The 26,450-nt window shown below is 36.7% G+C and overlaps 1 protein-coding gene across 2 annotated transcripts in view; it reads right to left on the reverse strand.

Annotated features, from left to right (window-relative positions):
• The window catches only part of PKHD1L1 (PKHD1 like 1), a 155,758-nt gene that overhangs the window by 9,460 nt on the left and 119,848 nt on the right, over positions 1–26,450 (reverse strand). For both annotated transcript variants that reach the window (XM_057532372.1, XM_007188783.2), the window contains 14 exons: positions 25,445–25,548; positions 23,982–24,111; positions 23,127–23,248; positions 21,504–21,594; positions 17,878–18,026; positions 17,673–17,795; positions 17,000–17,111; positions 16,801–16,917; positions 14,656–14,821; positions 11,866–12,098; positions 11,506–11,673; positions 8,690–8,847; positions 6,730–6,865; positions 3,185–3,529 (listed from right to left, as the gene is read on the reverse strand). In XM_057532372.1, coding sequence (XP_057388355.1) covers positions 3,185–3,529; positions 6,730–6,865; positions 8,690–8,847; positions 11,506–11,673; positions 11,866–12,098; positions 14,656–14,821; positions 16,801–16,917; positions 17,000–17,111; positions 17,673–17,795; positions 17,878–18,026; positions 21,504–21,594; positions 23,127–23,248; positions 23,982–24,111; positions 25,445–25,548 — 2,154 coding nt within the window. The remainder of the gene's footprint in view (positions 1–3,184; positions 3,530–6,729; positions 6,866–8,689; positions 8,848–11,505; positions 11,674–11,865; positions 12,099–14,655; positions 14,822–16,800; positions 16,918–16,999; positions 17,112–17,672; positions 17,796–17,877; positions 18,027–21,503; positions 21,595–23,126; positions 23,249–23,981; positions 24,112–25,444; positions 25,549–26,450) is intronic.

Here is a 26,450-nt window from a genome sequence, read left to right on the forward strand (position 1 = left end):
GCAGCCAGGATGTTTTGGTGTACTGTTCCTACGATTCTAGCACCTACGATTCTTCCACATCCACAGTCATGCCTTACGGACTTCAATCATTGAGTTTCTTCCATGAAGGCTAAGCCCTGAAGCGTAGCGTGCTCGGGAAGAAGGAGGCAACGCTCTCGGGCAGCAGGTCTCACGCGACACTTTGAAAAGCACACTCTTGGGGAATTTCAGTCCCTGTCCATTGGAAAGGTCTCTTTGGTTGATTCAGATTCTTTGGGGTAAATGGCCATCTAGCGGGCTCCCCCCGCCACTCCCTCCACACACTCTCCTGCAAGATGGCTTCCCAGGTAGGAGGGCTCACGTGGCAGCAGTACAAAGGAGCTTCACGTCCATACACTACTACTACCACCTCTCCTCACTGGTTTTCGGTGCAGGGTGGCCAGTCTGACCAGGCTGCACTGTTAACAGGTTCTCTCTGACCATTTGATGTGTGAAGGCATCCATTTCTGCCGACTGCCTTCTAGAAACCAAAGACCTTAACTTGAAGAGCTCTTATTCCTGACATGACTCTTTATCCAGAGGTCCCCTCAGCACTTAAGTAACTGCTTTCTAGGACATCTGGGAACTTCTGGATCTCCTGACACTATGTGAAGGCTGTGGGGAGTTAGGAGTATTTCTATGAATACATGTACATCTTTCTTGCCACTTCCCAATATTTTGCTGTGATGTCACTCCTTGCCAGGTTGTAGGGCTTTCCTCAAGACCTCAAACCCTACCCCAATCTAAGTCTGGGAAACAGGCCATTGGTCTGTCCTTCCTCCTGCCCCTATTTCCATGTTCTTAGACTGTATTATGCCTGTATCTGGATAAATCTAACAAGATAAAACTGCTTTAAGGGAGTGGAGGGTGGGAGAGGTTATGTGTGAAGCAGTTTAGATCACACATAGGAAATAAATCACAGTTTCTTTGGACATCTGAGTGGCTAGTGTGGTAAATACTGGACCCCAATACATGTAAGGGCTTACCAGGGATTTCTAAGAGTCAGTGAGCAATCTATATATGTGGCATGGACCTGCTACAACTCCTAGACTAAATTAACAGACTATGTTGAGCCCAAAGCCCTGATTCTGTAGCTACAAGGAAATACAAGTTTGATGAAGGAAAGTAACCTATGACTGGGCAGAGAACATCACTGTAAGATCTGGTTGCAACACAAGCCTATGCTTCCTGTTTCCTTCAACAAAGAGAGTTGATCAGCACCTCATTCCATTCATGCAAGCCTTTGCACAGGCTTATCTCCACAAGGGAAGAACCTTCTGCCTGCTTAACTGGTAGAATTCCAGAACAGCAATGTGGCAGGTGCATGGGGTTAAAGCTCAGAAGCAAACCTCCTGGAGAAATGAGTGATGACCCCCAGTGGCAGAAGATGAGAACTTCACCCAGTACCTAAGTTTACACATAAGAGAGCCTGGGAGTTTAATGAAAAAGATGCTGGACAGGAATAGGGTAATCAGGATTTTCTGAGTCTGAAAATTATACAGCGTGGAGGCTCTCTTTATGAACAAGTCTTATTTGTGCAACTTTTATAATAATAGTCCATTATTTGACCACATTATTAAGTGGACCCTTCTCCCAGGGCCTTGAAAGTTAAAGCCCCTCCCAGGACTTGTACAAGTAAAGGGTCTTTTAGCTTAAGCTTCATTAGCTGGATGGTAATATTCCTCTGACAGAGACCCAGACCTCATCTTCTTGGAGAGGGGTATGCCTAGGTGAGAGTACTTGTGCTTGACCACTAGAGACAACGGTACAGTTGGGAATTAGCAGCTGGGGATGCGATTGCATGTCAAGAGGACAGGAAAGTTCAGTTGCACCACAAGAGAGGCTGATACAGAGCAGAGAAGACCACCCATGCTGTCGCAAAGACTATGAAGACAAGAGGGCAACAAGAGGGCCTGAGGTCAGGAAAGCCCCTTGGTATTCAGATACCAACTTGAACAGATGGAGAGGAAGAAAATCTGAAGGGCTGAACATTTACCCAAATGCCCACCCAAACTGAGTCACCTTAAGGAAATCATAATTTAAGCCAGCAAAATTTCCTCTGATGGGATAGCTGAGCTTATATTTATCTCTGATACCTAGAAAATAGGGTATGAGGGACTTCGCTGGTGGCGCAGTGGTTAAAAATCCCCCTGCCAATGCAGGGGACACAGGTTTGATCCCTGATCCGGGAAGATCCCACATGCCGTGGAGCAACTAAGCCTGTGCACCACAACTACTGAGCCTGCGCTCTACAGCCCGTGTGCCACAACTACTGAAGCCCGCGCACCTAGAGCTCCTGCTCCGCAACAAGAGAAGCCACCACAATGAGAAGCCCGCGCACCGCAACGGAGAGTAGCTCCTGCTCGTCGCAACTAGAGAAAGCCCGCACGCAGCAAAGAAGACCCAACACAGCCAAAAATAAATAAATACATAAATATTTTAAAAAAGGAAATAGGGTATGAGGAGTGAGGGACAGAGAAAGGGGTGATGGCTGGTAAGGCTGATTAGGTCAATCATAGAAATTAAAGACAGAACATATTCTGGCACATTTGCACTTGTTAGTATAAATATGTGACTTTACTCTGGAAATCTAACCCACCACTCCACCTCTCAGAATTGTCTATTATGTCCCTTAGGAAAACATCCACTGTCCTTCTCTTGGCTTACAAAAGGGAGACTTCTTGTGGTTTCCCACAATCTAGCACCTGCCTCCTTCTCAACCTTGTCTCTGGCAGCTTGTCCTTCCTGATACCTTTGCTGCAGACCTATTGGACCCTTTCCAGTTCTTCATATGTACCAAACTCACCAACTACTTCCTCAGCCTCCAGCATTCTTACCTCCCACTTTTCACTGACCAGCTCTTTTCACCCGTATTCTTTCAGCTATAAGGTCACTTCCTTAGGTCACCTCTAGGATCTTTTATGTTAGGTCAAATCCTTTTGTTGAAGTAATTAACTTCTACAATAACAAAACAGAGGTTGAAGTTCCTTCAAAATTCAAAATAGTTTGGGAGTAGAGCAGGGAGAAGGGTCTCTAGGCCCTTATAGGGTTCAGGATGTGAGGTTGGTGGGATTTCCTGAGGCCTGGTTTACCAAGCCTTAATAGGGTTATTTATGGATGTGGTTTTGAACTACATTACTCTGTCTCAAATGTCTACTTTTCATACCTGTAGTGTCATTGGTTATGAACTGAGGGGGAGAATCTCCAATCTCCAGTTCAACTGTGAGTCCCGTGGATCTCTTCCTTCGCAGACTCTCCCCTCGTATTACTTTGCTGACACGGATTTTGTCACTTGATATCTTTAGGAACAAGGCAAGATTTCTAACCAGATTATGAGAACTATAAAAGTCATCTTCTGTTACAGCAGGTAATTGGAAAGAGACATATATGACTGAGGTGGTGTGGATTTCAACAGGTATAGTTCCTTTAACCAAAAGGTAAAGCATCTGGTAGGTTCTATCAAAGTAGTTTTCACCAAGGACACTGGAATTCAGGTTAGGAAGGAATTGCTCTATGAACGAAAAAAGCCAAAATAGCACAGTTAAATTTATTTACATTATCATAATTACCATGCAGTATTTAATATTTGTTTAAATCTAGGAAATTTTGAAAAAGTTCAACATTATCATTCTTTCATAGGAAAATATGCATATTAAAAACAAAAACACTTATAAAACTGACATGCAAAATTAAAGTCAATTTTTAAAATAATACCATTAATAATCATTATACATTAAATTTATTTTAAAAAACAATTAGCTATAGACACATACAAATGAGAAATAAAATCTAATATGAACCAGGAGCCTATGTTGTAACACTATTTACATTTTCAGAATTTTAAAGCCTTGACTAAAGGCATTTGGTAATTTAAAAATGTAAGTTTAACAGCCATCTAGTTTATGCGGTGCTATATACCATCTCTTAAGGAAAAATGATGATTCAGTGCTTCTATTTTTACTAAGGACAAAAGTATGTAATACAAATGAAGTATTTTACAAATACTAAAACATCTCAGAAGGCTCTTACATCAATAAAAGAAGTTTACATTTCAGCCTGAAAACTCTTTAGTCAACACAAAAAAATTCTACTAGGGCATTGAATTTTGTTAAAGTGATTGAAATTATATATACATATATATATATGTAATGAATAAATATATAAATGATTTCAGGGCAGAGTATAAACAACGTCCAAGAAGTAATAAATCCACAAACACATATTGAGCCCAAAGTCTGACTGTATAGTAATACTGGAATGTGACACGTAGCTTCTTACCACATTTCATGGTGAGGCTTACTAAGAAAAAGAAATTAGAGTCTTAGAAAAAAGAGGTAATTTCTTATTAATGTAATAGACATTCATAACAATGGCATTAAGAAGCCATTTCATTATTACTACATTTTTTAAAATATCTACTAGTATAAGTTCTAGATGCAATTTGGCTTAAACATTCTGTGAATCTGAAGAATGTGCTTTTGTAGTATAAATTGAAGCTGCTCTCAAGCTACTGTTACAGGTGCATACACCACTTATCCTAGCTAACTTTCTCATGTCTTCACAGTAATGGAAGGAATCAGAGACATAGATAATAATAAACATTTTGGGTAATCTAAAAAGATATGTATAGATTCATAATACAGGGATATTATTTTCCATTCCAAGTGTCAAAGCAAAATGTTCATCTAAAAGCAATGCTATTTCAGAAAAAAAAATTCTAAAAGGGTAGTGGTGGGGGCTTCCCTGGTGGCGCAGTGGTTGAGAGTCTGCCTGCTAATGCAGGGGACACGGGTTCGAGCCCTGGTCTGGGAAGATCCCACATGCCACGGAGCAGCTGGGCCCGTGAGCCACAATTGCTGAGCCTGCGCGTCTGGAGCCTGTGCCCCGTGACGGGAGGGGCCGCGATAGAGAAAGGCCCGCGCACCGCGATGAAGAGCGGTCCCCGCACCGCGATGAAGAGTGGCCCCCGCTTGCCGCAACTGGAGAAAGCCCTCGCACGAACCGAAGACCCAACACAGCCAAAAATAAATAAATAAATAAATAAATAAGAAAATCCTTTAAAAAAAAAAAAAAAAAAAAAAAAAAGGGTAGTGGTGGTATTGTTTTGCAGCCTTGTGTAACCAGTTCCCTGTATTAAATTCTGCCTGTTGAGATAATTTTTATTTTCTTGACTTGAACGATAGAGTACTTTGTACCAAAAGCACCGTTTTAAAAAAAGAGTTAAAATTTATGAAAATTAAGCTGTAAATATCTGCAATCATTTGTATGTAAAAATAGCACACTCTCTTAGCTTCTAAAGAGGCAATGTAGCATAATAGTTAAGCGCGTGGGTTCTAGAGCTAGACCCTCTGTGTTCGGTACCTTGCTCTGCCCCTACCACCTTTGATACTGTTCTGGACTGAACTGTGTCCCTCCCAAATTCATGTGCTGTAGCCATAACCCCCAATGTCACAGTATTTGGAGATGGGGGCCTTGGCGAAATAATTAGGTTTAGATGAAGTCATGAGGGTAGGGAGGGGACTTCATGATGAATTAATGCCCTTGTAAGAAGAGACACTAGAGCACTCTCTCTCTCTCTCTCTCTCCCTCACTTTCTATCTCTGCCACCTGAGAACACAGTGAGAAGGCAGCCATCTGCAAGTCAGGAGGGGTGCTCTCACCGAAACCAGACCATACTGGTACCCTGATCTCGTACTAGCAGCCTCCAGAACCGTGAGAAAATAAATTTGTTTTTAAGCCATGTAGTTTACGGCATTTTGTTATGGCAGCCCGAGCTAAGACAGAAAGCTTGGCAAATTACTTCACCCCCTTGTGTCTCAGTTTACTCATCTGCGCCTACCTCAAAGTGTTATTAGGATATAGTAACCGTTAGTTATTATATACAAAGCACTTAGAACAGTGCCTGACACATAGTAATGTCTCTGGAAATATCAGATGTTCATATTATTAGTAGAAGTAGGACTTGTTTCACAGACGGTAATGAATATGGGTATCCATTCATACTCTCCTGTCTAGCTTATATTATGATCAACAGCACACATTTATGTAATCGTTAGCCAAGATTACGGGGCACAGCTAAAAAAATGATGATAAGTAGCACATGTGGAAAGGAGTGGATTGGCCTTATTAGTACCTGTTTAATAAAAAAATTCAATGAATAGAGATAAATAAAATCCTGGTCTTGCAACACTGGTAAATGGGTAAGTTAGCTTCTTCCATATATTTCCTTTAAATCCAGAGTTTACTTCATCATATTTACTTCATGGTGCTCAACTAATGTTATGCTAGCTTTCTTGGCAATACTTCTGGTGACTGCCAATGAACTTAGGTTCTGACCTCTATGAAATAGAAGTAAAGCAGAGATAGGGTGAAAATTTTAAGCAAAAAATATCTTCTGTACGCAGGAATAAGTGAACTAAACGTGTAGAATGTAAATGTTCTCAGGAGGCAAAGGAATATCCATCACACGCACAAACTTTTATCTGCATGTGTGCAGATAGATAAGAATTCCATCAGGAGTGATCTTTCAGGACACACATGTTATAAATGAACACATTTTAGTGTTTGGTGGACCATGGGTAAAAATTTATTTTCTCTTGTATTTGTCAAGGGCTAAGGAACTAAAAATATTCATAATGAAACATTATAAAGAATTTTATACATAATTAAGTATACATATACAATGTATGCTGTATTTTTCTGAGGAAATACCTGTATACACGTGTCTATTAAGTTCACAGTGTTTCTGTTGGGAGTTCCATACTGTATTCTGGGGGCAGACCAATGAATTGTTCACATAGACATCCAAACGTTGACGCGTGGGGAAAAAAATTCCCACCAGAACAGCCTGTTAAAAATAAACAACATTTTTGCATCTTAAGAGAACAATGAAACAGAATATTTAGAATTTAGCACTTTAAAAATATCCTTTATACATGCCTTCTGTAGAATATTAAAACTAACTTTTATGGATTTAGGATACATATTGAGTTAAAAATTTTAAACAGATTTACATTCAACCATTCATAGAAAAGAATGTAATGTAAGAAAAAAATATTAGAGGACACTCTCTAAATTAAAGAGAGGCTTCCTTTAAAAGATAATGTTCAATACAGGCTTTCAACTCTAGGGGCAGGGGAAACGGGAGAGTTAGCAGTGCTGTGTACAACACAACCACACACAATTAGGCACTTAATGTTGAAAAAAATGCTTACCTCTGATTTTGGTAATAAGACAAAAAACAAAGTCAAAAAACTAACCTCATTCAATTTTGGTCATTTTTCATGTTCATTCCCCACATTTCATGCTATCAGATATAATCATAATCATAAAGTGAGGAGACTTAGCTTTTGCAAAGGTGGGGAGGAATTTATAAGCTACAGGTAGTTTTGGAATCTTCTTCTGAGATTGTTTGCAGAGGCTTCGAATATTAACAGTCACGTTACTTCAGAGTTACCATTTTTATTTTTAAAATTAAAAATATTCTCTTTTGGGGCTTCCCTGGTGGCGCAGTGGTTGAGAATCCGCCTGCCAATGCAGGGGACACGGGTTCGATCCCTGGTCCAGGAAGATCCCACATGCCGCGGAGCAACTAAGCTCATGTGCCACAACTACTGAGCCTGTGCTCTAGAGCCCGTGTGCTCCAGACGCGCAGGCTCAGTAATTGTGGCTCACGGGCCTAGTTGCTCCATGGCATGTGGGATCTTCCCAGACAAGGGCTCGAACCCGTGTCCCCTGCATTGGCAGGCAGATTCTCAACCACTGCGCCACCGGGGAAGCCCTCAGTGTCCTTTCTTCACGTTCCACTCTGGGACTTTCAAATCTCATACTCTTAGAAAAGAAAATCTATATTATGAGACTTCTGCTTGACCTCATACTCTTTTTCCACTGACATAGCATATATAAAGTTAATCATCCCAGCTGAATTCCATTTATAGCAGAGTTGACATTACTGAAGATACTTTAGATAATGTGCTGTGATCTCTGAAGTAAATTCCAAAGGTGTATTTCTGCCATATATAAATAATAGCAGCATGGAAGAATGAAAATATAATCCCGAGTGACCAGTTTTAGATGCATGCTATTTTTATGTAAAAGTTCAGGTGTGCTTGCTAATCACACAAGTCGGAAATCACTGTTACCTCTCAAATGTAGAAGCACAAACAAGTGCATATGGGGAGAGGTGTTTGGAACTCATATGTGTTCTCAGGCTGATGAAAACTGTCTGGACTCACAGTATTTTTGGTGGTACGCTACTGGTCCTTGAAAATGAGCTGTAAGGCTGACGATGTTCCAGAGGACAGGGAAGGAGATAAAGTCCTCAGCAGATAGAAATATATGCACGTAACACCAATAACTCTTTTTCTTTTTTAGATTTTTAAAAATTTATTACTTCAAATAATTGAACAGAAATAATCTTCATAGAATTACTGAATGACAAAGTGCATTTCTTGACAGTCAATAAATGAAATAGATAATTTTTATTTTTTTATTATTTTTTTACATAGCTATCAATAATTATTTATTTAAAAATTTTTATTTTATATTGGAGGGTAGTTAACAATGTTGTGTTAGTTTTAGATAGATACACGTATTAGTATAACTGAATCAATCACTTGCCTGTGCACCTGAAACCAATAACTCTTAAGAAATAATTTCTATCTTGCCTTACCTTGTCATGGTCAACATTAAGCAACATCAGTCGAAGATTCTGGGGACTAGTGCCAGTGAAGTAGACCTCATAAGATTTGCCCAGAGCCACGATGCTATGAAACAGGGACAGTCTTCTCTGGCATGTGTACCCGGCACACCAGCCATGATCCTGTGGGCCTACATCCACACAAATGAAAGTTCATGTTCTGTGCTATGAATATTATTAGTGCAAAACCCAAAGAGTAATTGTATTAAAAATAAATTGCAGTGGTCAAGTTCAGCATTTACAGCCATTAACCATCCACCCATCCATTCAGTGATCTAAGCTATTTCTCAAACCTTGCCTTGAAAAGGAAGGCAGGGAAGCAACTCCCTCTCTACTATCCTTACTTTTAGACTGCCCAGGGTCAGAGGGTATATGTTGAGGATTTGTGCTGGAAGGTCATTGAAGGAAATAGATTTACTTGTATCTCTACTTTAATAATCATATTTAAGTCCAGGCCCCATGGCGAGGAAGAAAATGCTTGATGCTCTCTCCTATTTATCAAATGTGACTTTGGGTGGGGAACCAACTTTCTCAGACTCTTTGCTGAGAAATATGCTATAACAGAGATAATTTGTTAAAAATAAAGCCTGTACATAGAAAACAGGGACATTTGTATGTCTGAACCACTGATTTATTAATTATTTCTTTCACTCATTTGTTCATTAATTTGTAAATTCGACAAACTCTTTTGTGTTTTTTTAATTGCCTTTAACCTTCCTCCACTGCTATTTTAATAAATTTTTGTTAAAGACTGTGATTATAGGTACTATTGGAGGGTCAACGTCATTAAATAACTGAAGCAATCTGAGAAATAACACTCCATTAAACCTTCTAGAAAACCAAAAGAAAGTGGATGCTTTGCACCTGAATCCAGACATTTCCAGAACACATGTAACATGACTGCTGTAGAAAACTTCTCTATTTCACTCAGTTTTAAAGTGTCTGGGATTATACATATATAAAACAGTGAGTGAGACATGGAATGATGAATTTTCTTGATGTATTTATTCATAAGCTTTGCTTAATTTCCTAGCTTGCTTGGAATTATTATCAATATTTATAAATGAAGTTTGATTGAATTTTAAACCAATATAAACTTCTGAAGCTTAAGTAGAGCATAACCTATCCTTTATTATCCAAAATATAAATCCCACTTTTGAAGAAACCTTCATTGTGGGTTTTGAAAATAGAAATTTCTATGTATAAAATGAAAAATTTAGAGTGATAAAAGCCATATTTTAAAAATAAAATTGAGTACTAAAATTTAAAGGGAAACTTTAGTGGTATGTACAAATTTTATCTTGGGAATTTTTCTTTCCACCTAGTATAGTGCATCCCAAGCTTCACTCATCCTTCTAACACCTACATAATTTTTGCCATGCTTCTATCGTTTACATTATCATTAAATTACATTCTCATTAAATTGAGTCATTTTTAAAATTTAAATTTATTTAAAAGAGAAATGTCATATCACTATTGTAAATGGAAAACTCACATTGCCTTTCAGAAAAGGAAAATGTAAAAATAAACAGAATGAAATCTTTCTCCACCATATAAAACAGAGCAATTCGAAAACATCTTCATTATTCACTGACTGGTCTAAAATTCTTCCCACAGTCTCTGCTTTATAAGATCTGAAAGGCAGCATTTGAAATTGGGTTGATCGTAGGTCATAGAAACCAGGCAGATTGCATGTTGGGGCAGAAGTGGGGAGTGACTTAAAATCATGTAACTTTGAGACACTTCTGATTTAGCTCATTCTATTCTCTTCAACAAGTTAAAAAAAATGAACTTGTAGGGTATTGGCTATTTTGGGGATCTTAGAATATTTCAGTACATGTTGTGACATTGTCAGGACAGAGAGACCTTTCCGATCCAGGTTATGTGCCTCTTCAGCACTTCAAAGACTCTAAGCCTGATTAGGGACTAATCTTTGAGCCCCCAGTGGCACTTCAGGAATAGACAATGAGTCCCTGCCCTCTGTTTTCAGTAACTTTTAGAAGTTCACCTATTTATTCAAAAAGTCTTGGATGACAAGACTCATGGAGACCATTGCCTCCCCTTGGGCTACAGCCAACAAGGACCAGAATGGAAGACACCTAGACTGTGGAGCTTGACAAGATAGTCTTGACAGTCAAAGGAATTAGGAATGAGAAAGACCAAAACCAACCAAACAAAAAAACCCCACAACACACTGATTCAAGATTAATTCTTCCAAGTATTCATGAAAATGAAAAACAAGTAGGCTGAGAGTATTCATTCTCAAGAGTTCCAAATATCATATTATCATTTTTAAAATTTATGTAAAGAAAATTGTTTTTTTTGCAGACACTTGGATCAATTTTTTCTTAAATATATTTATGCCACCTTCATACCTATAAAGATTACTCAAGGAATAACTTTCCTCCTCTTCTTTTTCTTTTTTTTTTGATATTAATGCATTTTATTTTATTTTTTATTTATTTATTTTTTTAACATCTTTATTGGAGTATAATTGGTTTACAATGGTGTGTTAGTTTCTGCTTTATAACAAAGTGAATCAGTTATACATATACATATGTCCTCTTCTTTTTCTAATGGTCAATTTGGAGTAATTGTCCTGGCTTTCTAATGTGGGGGACTGCTGAAGAGTCAAGTCTCTCTCCTGCATATAGATCTTACAAACAGAAGGCAAGGAAATCCCTATGTTTACTAGTTTTATGTGATAGATAATTTATGAGACATGTCCATGAATGTAGTAAATAGTGAATGCCTTGAGTAACTCTAGTTTGTTTACAATGAATACCTACCATTAATGAGATCAACATAACCATTGCTCACTATAGCTACTGGTGAGAGTCTGCGAGTTTCTGTGTCGGAATCCAGGCTTTCAATAACCATCATTGCATATTCCATCCCAGAGCACCGATAGCTCTGCCATTCTGGAATGTACTTACAGGTTGAATCTCTAATGATTCCTAGAAACATAGGAATACACATTTAGAAATGAAACAGAATCTCCTTACAAAAGCTTCCACATACTATCTTTTGCTTGTTACATAACATTAATAAGTAGAAAATATAAATTAGTTGAGTACATCAATCATTAAAAGTAAAAGATATATTTTGTTTCATGAACCAGAGGACTAACAGAATAAGATCCAACAAACCTTTATAAGGTGCTTTCTCAGTGACAGGAATTCTACTTCCATTTGGGAATGTGAGCATCACATTAGGAATTCTATAGTCTCCAATTCCAAATTGGCTATTTCCATTCCATTCATATTCTGCTTCAGGTATCACTGAACCAGAATTCCCCAGAAAGGAGCCATCCATATCTCTAAGGAAAGATTTCCTTTTGGCATCACAAACCATGTCTACACAATCAGATGGATTCACCTTACTGTGAAGAAAAGAGTGAAATGCATGAATACTTAGATTTGGTATACCTCCCTGTTTCTAGAGAGCATTTGAATATACTTGCGTATTTGATAAGAGTATCAAAAAAATTAACTGATTGAATCTTATTTCAGAAAGGATTCAAAGTGGGACCAAGTAGCATATGTAATTAGCATTGTAATGAGGCCTGTTTTTCCATTGTGTTGATTTGGTCTATTATTATGAATTCATTAACACTTCAAAAGAACAAATTGTACCTGTGGGAAATAAAATTAGAATTCCATTTTGCTATTCCATATTTTGTCAAATGATAGATTTCATATTTGTGCATTGCTCAAAATATACTAACATTGCCCAAAGAGCAGGTAAATTACTCAGTTGTGCAGACATACAAAATCCTTGTGTTAGCAGGGAAGTCTTTATATTTTTCCCTTCTTTCTCTTTTTTTAATGGGTCTTTAAGAATTATAAATGTATCATATGCTTTTTATAAAATAATCTAAATACTTAATATAAGTTCAGTCCCCTTCACCTTTCTATCCTAAGCTCTTAAGCTCATAACCAATTACAGATTGGTATATATTCTTGTAGACTTTTGCCTATATATATACAAACAGATATACTTAAATTATGATTTTTATGCTATATATTTTAATAACCATTCTGTAGATACCTGAACTGTAAGAGATGAAATACTATAAACTCATCATGCAGTTCAGTCGTAGATGGTATTCTGCCTTCATTCTGAACCACCTGGAGTGTTGACTGTTACTGGTTATAATAATAAAATGGCTGCTTGATTTGCAATGTACTATACATTGTATATTGTATATAGTATACAGCATAGTTACACTATATGATATATACCATGGGGAAATATAAATTCATTCTACAGTTATAGCAGCAAAATACCATCTAATAGATCTGAGCTTTTTGAAAAGAAAGACGTGAAGCTATAAATTATCCCTGTATACTCTACTCTACTAATACTCTACTGTATTAGTTTTGGAGATGATTTGAGTAAATATTTCTGTGGGTCATGTGTTCTTTGTGTTCAGTTGTGTGCAGAGTGTTTTTGTGAGCAAATCTGTGAATAGACTGCCCAGTGGCACTCTTACATTATGGTTTAGAGCTCTGTCTTACTTCAGGTTCCAAAGAAACAGAGCCTGAGATGTGGACTTTTGTTCAAGTGAGTTATTAAGGGAGTCCTCAATAAGGGAAGGAGAGAAAAGGGAAGGAGAGAAGCCATATAGGGCAAGGGAAAGAAAAGGGAGATGACTATGGTCTATAGACTAGCTTCAATCTGATCCCAGGAGAATCTCTTGATCACGAACTACACCCAGAGCTGTTCCACTTTGAGACAAGGGGGCCGGCCTTTCGTCCTCCTGTATAAATTCGTCATTTTTTGTGGACTACAAGACGGCAGTAGTAGGGAGAGCTTTAGCCGCTCACAGCTATTCCTGCTTGGCTAAGAGCAATCTTCTGGAAAAGCAGGCAAATGTAGGTCATTATTGGCCAACATTTAGAGCATCTGGGGACTGGGTGAGCTACTCAGTAAAAGGGATCTGGGATTGTGCCAACAGTATCCCAATAAAAGCACAGGACTCAAAGATATATTTTTAAATGTAATATTTTCTTCATGACCTAGATGTTAAAATTATATATTAAATCTGAAAGATTAAATGATAACTAAATAGGAGGTAACAGCTTTCTAGTGAGGAGAAGCTCTACTGAGCCAAAAAACACTGCAGTTCAACAATTATTAAATGAGGAGGTATGGGGTTGTCATCAAAATAAGATCAGATGAAGTCAAACTATTTATGAAACACTGCATTTCTCTGAAGAGATGCATATCTAATTAGCATTATTTCTTGTCTTCTCTCTATACTGAAAATGGTCAAAGAGCTCTAATGGAAACTTTCTTTCCTCCAATATTGTCTTATATCTAAATTCCTGGTCCGCATGTCTTTTGAAGAGTAGCAGTTATTGGCTATATTCTTTCAAGACTTAGAATCTACGTGGTTCAGCTTCTAGAAATATTCTGACACCAACTAACCTCTGTGACTGAAAAAAAAAAATCACTGTTCAAAGTTTCTGCATATTTTTAGTCACAATGATTATAATGATTCCCATTTAATTTCCAAGTACATGCTGGGGTGCATATAATAAGATATTTGTAAAGCAAAAGGAAACAAAAGAGGTAAGGGAAAGGGAAGAAATGATAGACATGACTTTCATTCCTAATGACTATTAATGGAGAGATATTAATGTACAAATATACTTGTGACCCATTCTCTATCTTTTATGTTTAATGATGGTGCTATGTATGATATATGGGGAAAAAAAGTATGAGAAAATATACATATTAAGGCCTAGCTTCTTCAACTTACCTGAAGACACAGATATATCAAATACTCTTAATTTTCATAATGCTGATTGAAATTTCATAGACATGAACAGTTACTTTAAATTTAGCAACTTTCTCAGATCTATGGCAGGGGAAGAAAACAATGGAAAACTGTGATGACAGAAGAGAAGAAACTGAGTTATCATATTTTTTACCTTATATCGGGTCTATGTATAAATATTTTTGATTGTTCAGTAGTGTCAACCAGCTGTATGTCCTTCACATGGATGGGATGCTGTAAATCCTCATTTAAAGGGTTAGTAATGAATATCACATTAGTTTCACCTGAACAAACATTTTTAAATCCAACAAATGTGGAACCTAAAACATAAATAATAGAAAAACAATTATTTCCTATAGAGAAAGGGTAAAATCAGTTTCATTTCAGGTATATTCCACCAAACACATCATTTAACATTACCTTGAACACGGAACTCTTACCTTATGTGGCAGATAAGTCCACCACTATTTGTGGACTGTATCCACACCACTGAGTAGTCTTCTCCCATGTTTTCTCTGAGCTTGGCATATTTTCTCTGTGATTTGCATTGGACAATGGGACAAGAGCAACTGTAGTATAAACAGATCTGAAAAGTGCTTGCATATTAGGGATCACTCTCTCTTGGTGTTCTTGGGGAATTCTGTGATTACCAGCATGTGAATAAGCCTAGGAGACATTTGGCTCAGTCACTCTCATTACCCCATCAAGGGCCAGCACCAGCCACCAGACATAGAAGTGAGACTATCCCAGACTAACCAGCCCCTACACATCTTGTAAAGTGATGGCAGCTCAGTGAATAATCCCAGGTAAGATTAGCAGAAGAACCACCAATCTGAACAAAGCCCAAGTTGACAATCCACAGAATCATGAGCTCATAAACGGTTGTTTAAAGGCTTTGAATTTCAGGGATGGTTTGTTATGCAGCAAAGGCTAACTGAAATACTATTGCTCTCTTGATCTTATTGCATATATTATGTGGCCAAAAGATAAAACTGATTAGATCAAAAAACAATCTCCTTTGCACTTAAAATCCAGTAACTCAAAACTGAAAACAGCAAAAAGTGACTCCAAAAAATTATTAAATTAGTTATGTGCTATATACTACCCTGCTTGACTATATTTTCTCCTAAGAAAATATTGTATATGCATGAATATAAGCCTGTAGATGAGTATCAATAAAATACTATAGTAATAGATGTTGTTTGTTCCCTGTGTAGATCTCCTTTATTGGTCCTAAACCTATGTAGCATGTTAAATAATTTTTGGCAGGGGTATCATTAAAAGTAACACTAAAAAATGATAATTTGTTTTGCATTTCTGGGAATTAAAGTTATGAGAAATAATATGTCAAAACTTAGATGTCTAATTTATTGAACTGCTTTCTTTCAGGTGACACTGGTTAAAGTTATCATGAAAGGGAGATTTGCTAAACTGAAATAGAGAATGGCTCAGTGTATTTAATGGGCAAAGCGAAAATACTTGATACGTTTACTACATCTATTTTAATTATTTTACATTTTTAAGGATGCAGCCTGGTTCAGTGAAAAAGCAGCAGATTTTAAGTCAAGAGATCTTGATTCTAATCCTAGTTCTGCCAGCAGCTGTGGGAGTTTGGCAAGACATTTAAGTTCTATGAACTAAAATTTCTGCATCATAAAAGCTTCTAATAAAATATAACCCTAGGGGGCTTCCCTGGTGGCGCAGTGGTTGAGAATCTGCCTGCCAATGCAGGGGACACGGGTTCGAGCCCTGGTCTGGGAAGATCCCACATGCCACGGAGCGACTAGGCCCGTGAGCCACAATTACTGAGCCTGCGTGTCTGGAGCCTGTGCTCCGCAACAAGAGAGGCCGCGATAGTGGGAGGCCCGCGCACCGCGATGAAGAGTGGCCCCCGCTTGCTGCAACTAGAGAAAGCCCTTGCACAGAAACGAAGACCCAACACAGCCATAAATAAATAAATAAATAAAATAAAATAAATTAATTAAAAAAAATATATAACCCTAATTATATAAAAGGGCTTTACAATTTAGAGAAACTAATTAATATTAAATCACTATACCAGTGCTTTTTCTGTTGTTTTAAAAAGAAAATGAAATGTCAGTTCTTTTATATGTATGAATGTTGCCAGGGAACTATTCTTGAAATTGACTCTTCTGTCTGGTGTCTTTGCTTGTCGTATTGAGCAGATTAATTTAATCATTATTTTTTTTAACTAACAGTGAAACATTACGAGTTATATTCTACATATTCTTTACAGAACTTAACTGAGTAGACTTTCAAAGACTATGTTTAAACTTGCCTGAGATGTCCAAAAGACCACTGATGGCATTGTAACTCATGACCCCTGCATGCGGTTTCCGCGGTGCCATGTTGTGTGCTGAAGCAAAGGTAGGCCAGCAAATCCCACTTCTCCCACCTTTTATAAAAAGAAGAAAGTTAATGAAATTTGAAATATGCACTCATATGAACCCCAAAATTAAAAGTTCTAAAATCTTTACCTGATGGAGGTCTAGAACTTCGATGGGCAGCAGAAAGTTCAATATTGGGATCATCATTAGTTAGGACATCAGAGCAATTAAATTCAGGGCTACTTCCAACAATTAATGAGTTCTATTTAAAAAAAAAGTTCAAACAGTAAGCTTTAATAATAACTTTTCTTAAAAGAAGACATAGTAATGAATAATAATGAATTCCACTGTAGCAAAACACAACCTGTATAACGTTGAGAAGTGGATCATTCACTAAACCAAGATAAAAAAGATGTGATTTCTGCCCCAAGTGGATGACAATCAAAGTCAGAGGGGGGAGACAGGCATGTAAATAATTATATTTAAAGACATGTTATGTTTCCATGATAGGAATATGTGCAGGGAAAGTAGGAACAAAAAGAGGAGGGAGTGTCAAAACTACCTAAGCTGGTTCAGGAAAGACTTCAAAGAGGTAGTGAAAATTTAACTAATTGTGGCAAGATTAGCAGGTGATAAGCAAGAAGAGCTGCTGGAAGGAGGGGGGAGAGGGAAGGATGGAGAGCTTCCTGGCAGAAGGTAATGAGCACAAAGGCAGGAGGTGTGGCTAGTAGGGCAAAGAAGTCAAGAAAATCATTTGTATTCAATAATTTTACCCTTCTCAGAGTTGCTCTTTCTGTTTTGTGTGGCTGCGTTCAATTCTTACCTTAATCTGCACTGTTTTACTGGAAATTCTGTGAGATACAGCAGGTGGCATGTAAATCATTGAAGAAATGGCCATTCCATTGTCAACCAGGGTCACGTTATAGATACGCACACTCTCCGTGGTCTGTAATAGAACTTGGAGGTTACATAGTATGAAATATAATCATAAAAGAAAATAAACAATCACTTTTTTTGGATCCATTTACCTGAAAATAAATTCCGTAATCCCAGCATGCCCAAATGGTAAATCCCTGTATAAGAGAACATCCAGGAAGGCCATCTTGGTTCATATAGATACCAAATAAACCTCCATGGGCTTCATTGTCAAACCACTTTTCCAGAGAATAAGACTGACCTTTGAAGGAAATATGGAACCAGTAAATTAACATTATGAATCAAGTCATAGAGTTATAAGCAGTATCAGTTAAAGTTGAAATTCTTTTAAAAGTTAAATATATGATTCTGATGCAAATTTTAACAACATGACCAAATATTTGTATGGTTAAGCTATTTATGGTTTATTCTATTTAGTATTTCTCTTATCTAATTTGCCTCTTCAATGTTACTCAGAATAACTGTATATTCATTTGCAAAAGTTTACTTTAGTGCTAGCACCCATAACTTATTATATCTGATTAAACATGAATTTCTTTAGAAAGATTATGAAGTTTGAATTCAAACAAGGCTAAACTTGAAAAACACAATGATACCACTTGCTGTCTATAAATGTTACTGGTTCCTTCTGGTCATCCCATTTTCAAGTTAAGTGTCACTTCCTTAGAAGGCCTTCTCTGACTACCGGATTCATAGTTAGCACCTCAGTCAGTTAACATGGCAATTAAATTTTTTTTCACTTTGATATTTAATTACTACTTATTTGTGAATTATTCATCTCCTCTCTCCTATAAGAACGTAAGCTTCATGAAAGAAACTGTGTCTAGCTCCTTCACTGCCAGATTCCTAGAGCCTAGAAGGTAATGCAGAGGTAGGTGCTCATCAAATACTTCTTGAATTAATGTATGCATGATCTTGGGAAAGTTGCTTAGCATTTTATAACTTAAGTTTCCTCATATATAAAAAATTATAATGTCTAATTCAGGGTTGTTTCAAAATGAAATGAAATAACCCACATGAAGTGCCTCAATAAATGGAAGCTATACCCATTATTAATATACAGGATAATTAAAGTGGATTTTCATGAAAGTTTTACATATGTACAAATCAGATCAGTGACCTTAAAAGCTCGTCCCAATCATGCATAAATTTGAGGATTCCCCATAAAGAGCAGCACTGCCTCCTAAATTGTACTTTGTACCAGCTCTCTTGTCGCAGTTCCCCAGGATCTAACTTCCTCCATCTTCGATTGCTTCTCCCTTCTTCTTAGTCCTTTGAGATTGACATTTCACCTATGGTTGGTCAGCCTGGTTTCTGTTGTTTCCTCCCTAAGAAGCTGTCTGCATGGCTACACCTCGGTTCTGCACAATGTAGCCCCATGGACAAGGATGGCTCCACCTTTGGACCCACGTGTGTCAGAGTTCCCTTCCCAGCATCCCAGCCCCTCACTTGTTAGGGAGATGAATTGTGTAAATCGATGTCCCATTCCAGGAACTTAAACCCTCAGTTCCTCTGTGATGTCTCATATTTCAGTTGCTCCTTATAAACACTCCCGATTATTTAGGAAGATCAATATATTCAGTGAAAAATGCATTACGTGGAATTATACATATTAGTAAATATTCACATTCACAGGTCATATTTTGATTAAAAAACACAACGATACTTCAAAGAAGTTGTAGAGAAATTACATATTTTAAAATTTTAAGTCAAAGAAAAGCTACTTTAAGCTGTTGGGAACTAAAATATTTAAAAAGAACATACATCAGGGAATCAGTTATATCTGTGGCGAAGTTGTTTTATTCCTTCAAAATGTACTTTGCACAAGAATAAAATTAGCTAAAGTCCAATAATTTTTGAATTTACAGAAAAAAATGCTTATTCAAAGAATTTCAAAAATACCTATAGAGATTAAAAGAATCAACTATAGAAGGGCTATACATTTTTCAGAGAAAATTCCATTTCCTTTAGCTAAGTTTCCCAAGAGGTAAAGCCAGCAGGTCTAGCATTCTTTTACTTTTTTGATTCAATAATTAATTTATCTGGTTTAAAAGTCAAGAGTTTATAGAAAGTTATACAGTAATAAGTGACCAGTCACCCTGTTCCTACTTACCTTCAATGACTTTTTGCTTTTACACTTTCAGTGTTTCTTTATGTAAATGCATATACCATACATATTCTTTTGTTCCCTTTCTAAGTAACCTCCACTTATCATTTTAGAATGTTCTGGTGATTTCTCCATATTAATACATAGTATGCATCTTTTTTCCTTCTTTTTTTAGAGGGGCCCAGTGTTCCAGTGTTTGGCTTTATATAACTAACCCACAGTAACTGGACACAGGGTAGCTTTCCATTTTCTGCCAGTACAGGCAACGCTGTGATGAATAACCTTGTTCACAACTCTTTTTCTAACTGCTGTAGAGGCAACTGTTAGATTACAGGAAGTAGAAATGCTGAGTCAAAGGTAAATGCCTCTATAATTTTGGTAGCTATTGCCAGATTCCCCTCTGTAGGGGTTATATCATTTTGTCCTTCAACCAGCAAAGTGTAAATGTTACTATTTCCCTACAGCCTTGCCAGGAGAGCAGTTGTTCAGTTAATTTTTGATTTTTACTAATCTGATAGAAATGTATCTGAGAACCCTCTGTTCATGTCCTTTGATTTTTTTCATGCTTGCAGGCTTTAACATATGAATAGCGAGCATGTCTTCCTTTAAAGCGGAAGCATGAAATAGTGACATATCCCTATAGGCATGTATCTCTATGCTTACAAGTTGCTTTTGGGAAAGTGGTGGTGGGATAAGATAATCACTGTTCAGTACCATCAAATCAAGCACTGAAGCTGTTGCTAAGAGTTTTTGGATCATAAACATGGAAAATAGTTATCTTAAAAGCCTATTTTTAAAGGATCTGTCCTTCTTTTATTCCCTTGATACTATTAGTCAACACACCTTATCCTATTCTGTCCTCCCCCATCTCTCTGCTGATCCCTTTCATTTATTTTCATCCCACTGCTTCTTGCCTGGATTACTCTCTTTCACTCTTATTGTGTCTTCCCAAGTGCATCAGACCCAACTGTCCACCACTCTCTACTTTACCCCCTCTTTTTCTCCCTTACACTCTCTGGCTCACTCTGTCTCCCTGGTTATCCCTCTGATTTTCTCTTTCCTTCTCATCTCCTCTGCAGTCACAGGGATAGAATAAAGATACCCTTATCAAGGAAGAGCTCATGTCCAGTGGGATTAGGAATGCAAACACACTGTGACAGGCACAGCTAATGGCATGGGATTGGACAGAAGGACATGAGGGTATCACAAGGACAGGGCTGGTCACCTTCCTCAGCCTGGGGCTCAGGGACCTCCCTGAGGCAGTGACTGTGAAGGGGAGGCCTGGGGAGCAGCAAGGCCCGGTCTCAGGAGGCTGAGGATGGGGACGGGGTCTCAGGAGAGGACCTGGGGCTGCAGTGTCCTAGGGCCAGGGAAGAGCGTGGCATCCTGGGGCTGCCGGAGAAGGGTGATAGGGGTGAAAGATGAGAAGAAAATAGGTTTTAATTTTTTCTTTAAACCCAATATTATATGGAAATAATTTAGTTTGTTGAGTTCTTTCAGTGCCCAGGAAGAAGCAATATTACTTTTCAACTCACAAACAATAATTATTTATTTCGAACAAATTTGGACAAGTTATTTCCTAATTTTAGTGACTCTATGCCAAAGACTTACTTGAGCAAGGTTCACCATTGATGCGATATCCTGCCCTTCCAAATCCAGCCACTACGTTATTTTGTAAGACTGTATTGGTCCCTCTATTTATCTAGTATAACGATAAAGAAAATGCTTTGGATCAGGCTCTTACACAATTATGCAATGAGAGCAGGTATGCAACATACACTGGAAAACTAATTATGACGATACTTCCAGGAGTAAAAATTTAATTCATATTCACCCCATTCAAATTTATAATACAAATGAAGTACTGAAATTACCTTAGGTTCTTGGTGTAAACCTACCACTAGATACTACACTTTAGACTTCATTATAAAAGTACATTAAAGAGATTACTTTTCATTTCAGTCACAAAATCCACTGGACGTGGTTGAATATTAACAAGCCATAGACAAAATTCCATTATTATAACAAGGCTACAAAAATTTTATCACTCTTTTTTGGTTATATTCTGTTACCAATTTGATTTATTAAGAAAAAGACAACTAAGGCAATTACAGTGGACCATAAAATTCAGTAGAGGCATTCATTAAAGAAAATCTGCTATAATAAAAAACTGGGTTAGAACAAGTAGGTAATTACTAAACAAATTTATTTTATGAGCCAAACCAGAGTGGTAGAAAATGAAAAGTATGGAGCACAGAAGGTTTAGTTTTTGCCTACATAGAATCAGCAAAACAGTCCAAATCTCACTTATTTAAAGCATGTTAAACAGCCTTATTTTTAAAGATTATGATAAAAATAGAGTCCAATGGAATTCATAAAACTAAAAAAAATGCCTTTCAAAAGATATAGATAACTTAAAGATTTGGAATTGATATTTGATTACATTCTAACATCTATAAATAGACAAAAAGAGAACATTATTACCTTATAAATGTATACTAAGTTCCAGGCTTTCAGATGTTGCTTTAAGGTGATTATTAATAGTTGTACAAAAACAAAATTCAATCCTTACCCTATCTTTCAAAGAGAGCTTTTTAAATTCCTTTTCTTTCCTAGGGTATAAGTAAGTAAGATAAAAACAAGAGGAAGCTATCTTTCCTCTAAATCCTCTCTGTACTTTGTATTTTCTTGCTTACAATCTCACTCTACATCTAAATAAATACCTACAGTAATTGAAGAAACTTCACGGGAAACAAGAAGGGCCCAATTAGTAATATCCGATAAGAGTAAATAACCTTGCATATAGAATCATAAGAATTTTAGATGAGAAATGGATTTTAGAGATTTTATAGTCTATCATTATAATTTTGCATTTAAATTCAGAGTTAAATAGTAAAATGTGTAAGGCATTCAGTCAATTAGAAGCAGAGAGACCCTGTAATGGAACTTGAAAGCAATAATTAATGTTGGAGAAGCAAGTAAATAAGAGAACTATTTAAACCAATGGACGTCACCACAGAGAAAAATCCAATGGCTACTGGAGCTCACAACATCTTTAAAGAAAGTTCATTCACTCCTTTAATCAGCTCACTTTATCCACAATCTTTATCTAAGGAAGAAATCATTTTCAATGACATTTTGAGATTTACAAATTCTACAGAAATTATAATCTTCAATAAGGGAATTACAAGTTATAATTTTGTCTACTTATAATTTTAAATTTGTTCACACTACCTCAATTGCTGCATGCCAGAGAGTTGAGCTCAAGTCTTTTCTGTTCTGATAGGTTCCTGGCCAAACTGAAAGTGTAACCAAGTTTCCTCGGACTCTGTTGGCATCCCCCCATATTCTCACGCCTGGAAAAAAAGAAAATTCCCCCAAATGAGTACTATAGGGAATGTCTTTCATTTCTTCCATGAAATTAGTTTTCTCGTTTGAACCTGACAAACGAACCCTTTTGATTTTAGAGTGAACCCTCTGAACTCTTTGATACTCTACCTCTTTAATAGACTACCTGAATTAAAATCTTTTGTTAAATATGTGGGTTCACAGGCTCCACCTTAGATTTTAACAAATATACACAAATTTTATACACCTTAAATGAATTTGTATTATGGTTTAGACTGATATTCAAGAAAGGACAACCCCCTAAATCAAATCAAATATATTTTTTTAAAAAATTATCTTTATTTGTAAATAATCTTTTTGTTTTATATGTGAGAAGTATGTTAAAAGTCAGTAATTTAAACTAATGGTGATTAAATAACTAACTCACATAAGATCATGGTCTGGTAAATAATTCTTCTAGAGCTGTACTGTCCAATATGATAGCCATAGCCACATGTGACTACTTAAATGTAAAGTAATATAATTAAGTACCATTAAAATTAAAATCCAGTTTCTCAGTCACATTAGCCACATTTCAAGTGTTCAATGGCCACATGCAGTTTAGTAATTACCATGTTAGCACAAACATAGACCCTTTATTTCCATTCTTGAAGAAAGATCAATTGGACACCCTGGCTCTAGAGTTTGCAGACAAGGCTGTCTCAGAAGACGTGTTATTGGACCGAAATATTATCATATTACCTTCCCCCACTGTAAAGTGAATCACGTTATCATCTATGTCCAATCCATCTGTCCCAAATACACCAACTGCAGGGGAAAAGCCACTGTGAAAAGCACAGCCTTGAATATAAGATGAGCCACGTTCTTGAATCTATAAAACATCAGGATTCAGTGAACATTTTAAAAACAAAGTTAAAAGACATTTAAAGAAAAAAATTTGAAGTAGGTGATTTTCAGAAAACAAATCTTGATAAACAAAATACTCAATTTACATTCCATGAAAGGAGATGACTTGCCAGCAGACCTTTTAATCCTGGGAAATTTCCATGTATCTTAGGTTTATGATTAAAAAAAGCAAAAAAGAAATGCTTATTTTAAATGTGAATTAAAAATTCTCAAGTGCTTTTCTATGCATTTATATTTCTATCATTACCTATAAAATGCTAAGGAACTAAAAATTATTTTTCAGAACAGTTTATTATATGATGAGCAGGGATTTTTTTTTTTTTTAACCACGGAAGTCGATACTCAAGGCAGGGGTTACATACAATTCAAATGTCTGTAGGAAACAGTCAGTAAGTAGTTTAGGGGTTTCAATTCCAAACCTACATGATTTAAATTATTTATTTATTTATTTATCTTTATTAACATATAGTTGATTTACCACGTTGTGTCAGTTTCAAGTGTAAGCAAAGTGATTCAGTTATACATATGTATCTATTCTTTTCCAGATTCTTTTCCATTATAGGTTATTACAAGAATATTGAGTACAGTTCCCTGTGCTATACAGTACGTCCTTGTTATTTTATGTATAGTAGTGTGTATATATTAATCCCAGACTCCCAATTTATCTCCCCTCCATAATATATATTTATTTTATTTTATTTTATTTACTTTTCATATTTTTATTTTATATTGGAGCATAGTTGATTAACAATGTTGTGTTAGTTTCAGGTGTACAGCAAAGTGATTCAGTTATACATGTATCTATTCTTTTTCAAATTCTATATAAGAAATATGCTCTTTCTCATTTTTTCTTAAATCAGCAGCCCTCTAAGCATATTTATTTTCCCACTTTTGACAGAGGCATGGATATACAGACATGCTTTTCATTTGAGAAATTTAAGCAACACTCACTTTGTTTAATAGTAACTGTTTGAAAATATTTTTGGTCATTGTAAAGTAAAGTAGAGATGTGAAATACTATTATAGATCTTCAATTCTTTCACCTTTTGTGTTCCATTTTCTGTTTTTTTTTTTTTTTTTTTTTACTGACCTTAAATAACGCATAAAATGGTTGGAATCAAATACTGTTGTAAGTCTAAAAACTTTAATGGGAAATACATCTAAGAAAGTTTTATTATATTAGATTATAGTCTTAGCAATTCTAAGATATGGGTATTTAGTAAAGTTAAATGAAAATCAAATCAAAATCAAAATACTTAATTTTGGGTATATGCAAAAATTAAAAATAAAGTACAAACCTGTCCCAGGTTAAGAAATGTTACAGCATATCTTGGATCCGTGCTATCCCTGAAGCCCTCTTGACCGCTGTGATAAAATTCCACATTACTTATTCTTGCACTTCCTAGTGGGGAAAAGAGTTACACATTTTTTTTCCTTGAAGCTGAATAAAAATTTTGAAAAACTACTGAAGTTTTTGTAATTTTCCAAATTACAAATTTGTTTTCAACTTTTTCATGAAAATTGTATTCATTTTTCTTTGCCCTTTTTTTTTTTTAAGGATTTTCTTTTTTTAATTAATTAATTAATTTATTTTTGTCTGTATTGGGTCTTCGGTTCGTGCGAGGGCTTTCTCCAGTTGCGGCAAGCGGGGGCCACTCTTCATCGCGGTGCGGGGACCGCTCTTCATCGCGGTGCGCGGGCCTTTCTCCATCGCGGCCCCTCCCGTTGCGGGGCACAGGCTCCAGACGCGCAGGCTCAGCAATTGTGGCCCACGGGCCCAGCCGCTCCGTGGCATGTGGGATCTTCCCAGACCAGGGCTCGAACCCGTGTCCCCTGCACTAGCAGGCAGATTCTCAACCACTGCGCCACCAGGGAAGCCCTCTTTGCCCTTTTAATCCAAATAAGGCAATGTTTCTGAATTTGTTTTTTTACTGCCCCTCACAAGAACCTTTTTAGACATTTCTCTCTCTGAATAGCGTTCCCTCTCCATGACATTTTAATACCACAGATATACTACATATTTGTCAAGGTATGGTGGCCCTTTGGAGGACCACAAACTGGTTACGGTTTTTTTTTCCCCCCAAGAGTCAATTTTCACCTGTTGGTAGTGATACAGTCCCTGTTGAGAATGCATGGCATGAGGCACAAGTTATAATTTACCTGACATTTCAATTTTGATGCTCTAAAGAACTGTTAAGGACATTATCTTTACATAATTTTTTCCAGAATATGCATTGCCAAGTATCTGCTGACCGAGTTTGTCATAAGTGCCACTGAAGTGACAAAAGGCAATTTCATAGATTA

This window comes from Balaenoptera acutorostrata, chromosome 17 (genome assembly GCF_949987535.1).
Source record: "Balaenoptera acutorostrata chromosome 17, mBalAcu1.1, whole genome shotgun sequence".
In the NCBI taxonomy this organism is placed as follows: domain Eukaryota; kingdom Metazoa; phylum Chordata; class Mammalia; order Artiodactyla; family Balaenopteridae; genus Balaenoptera; species Balaenoptera acutorostrata.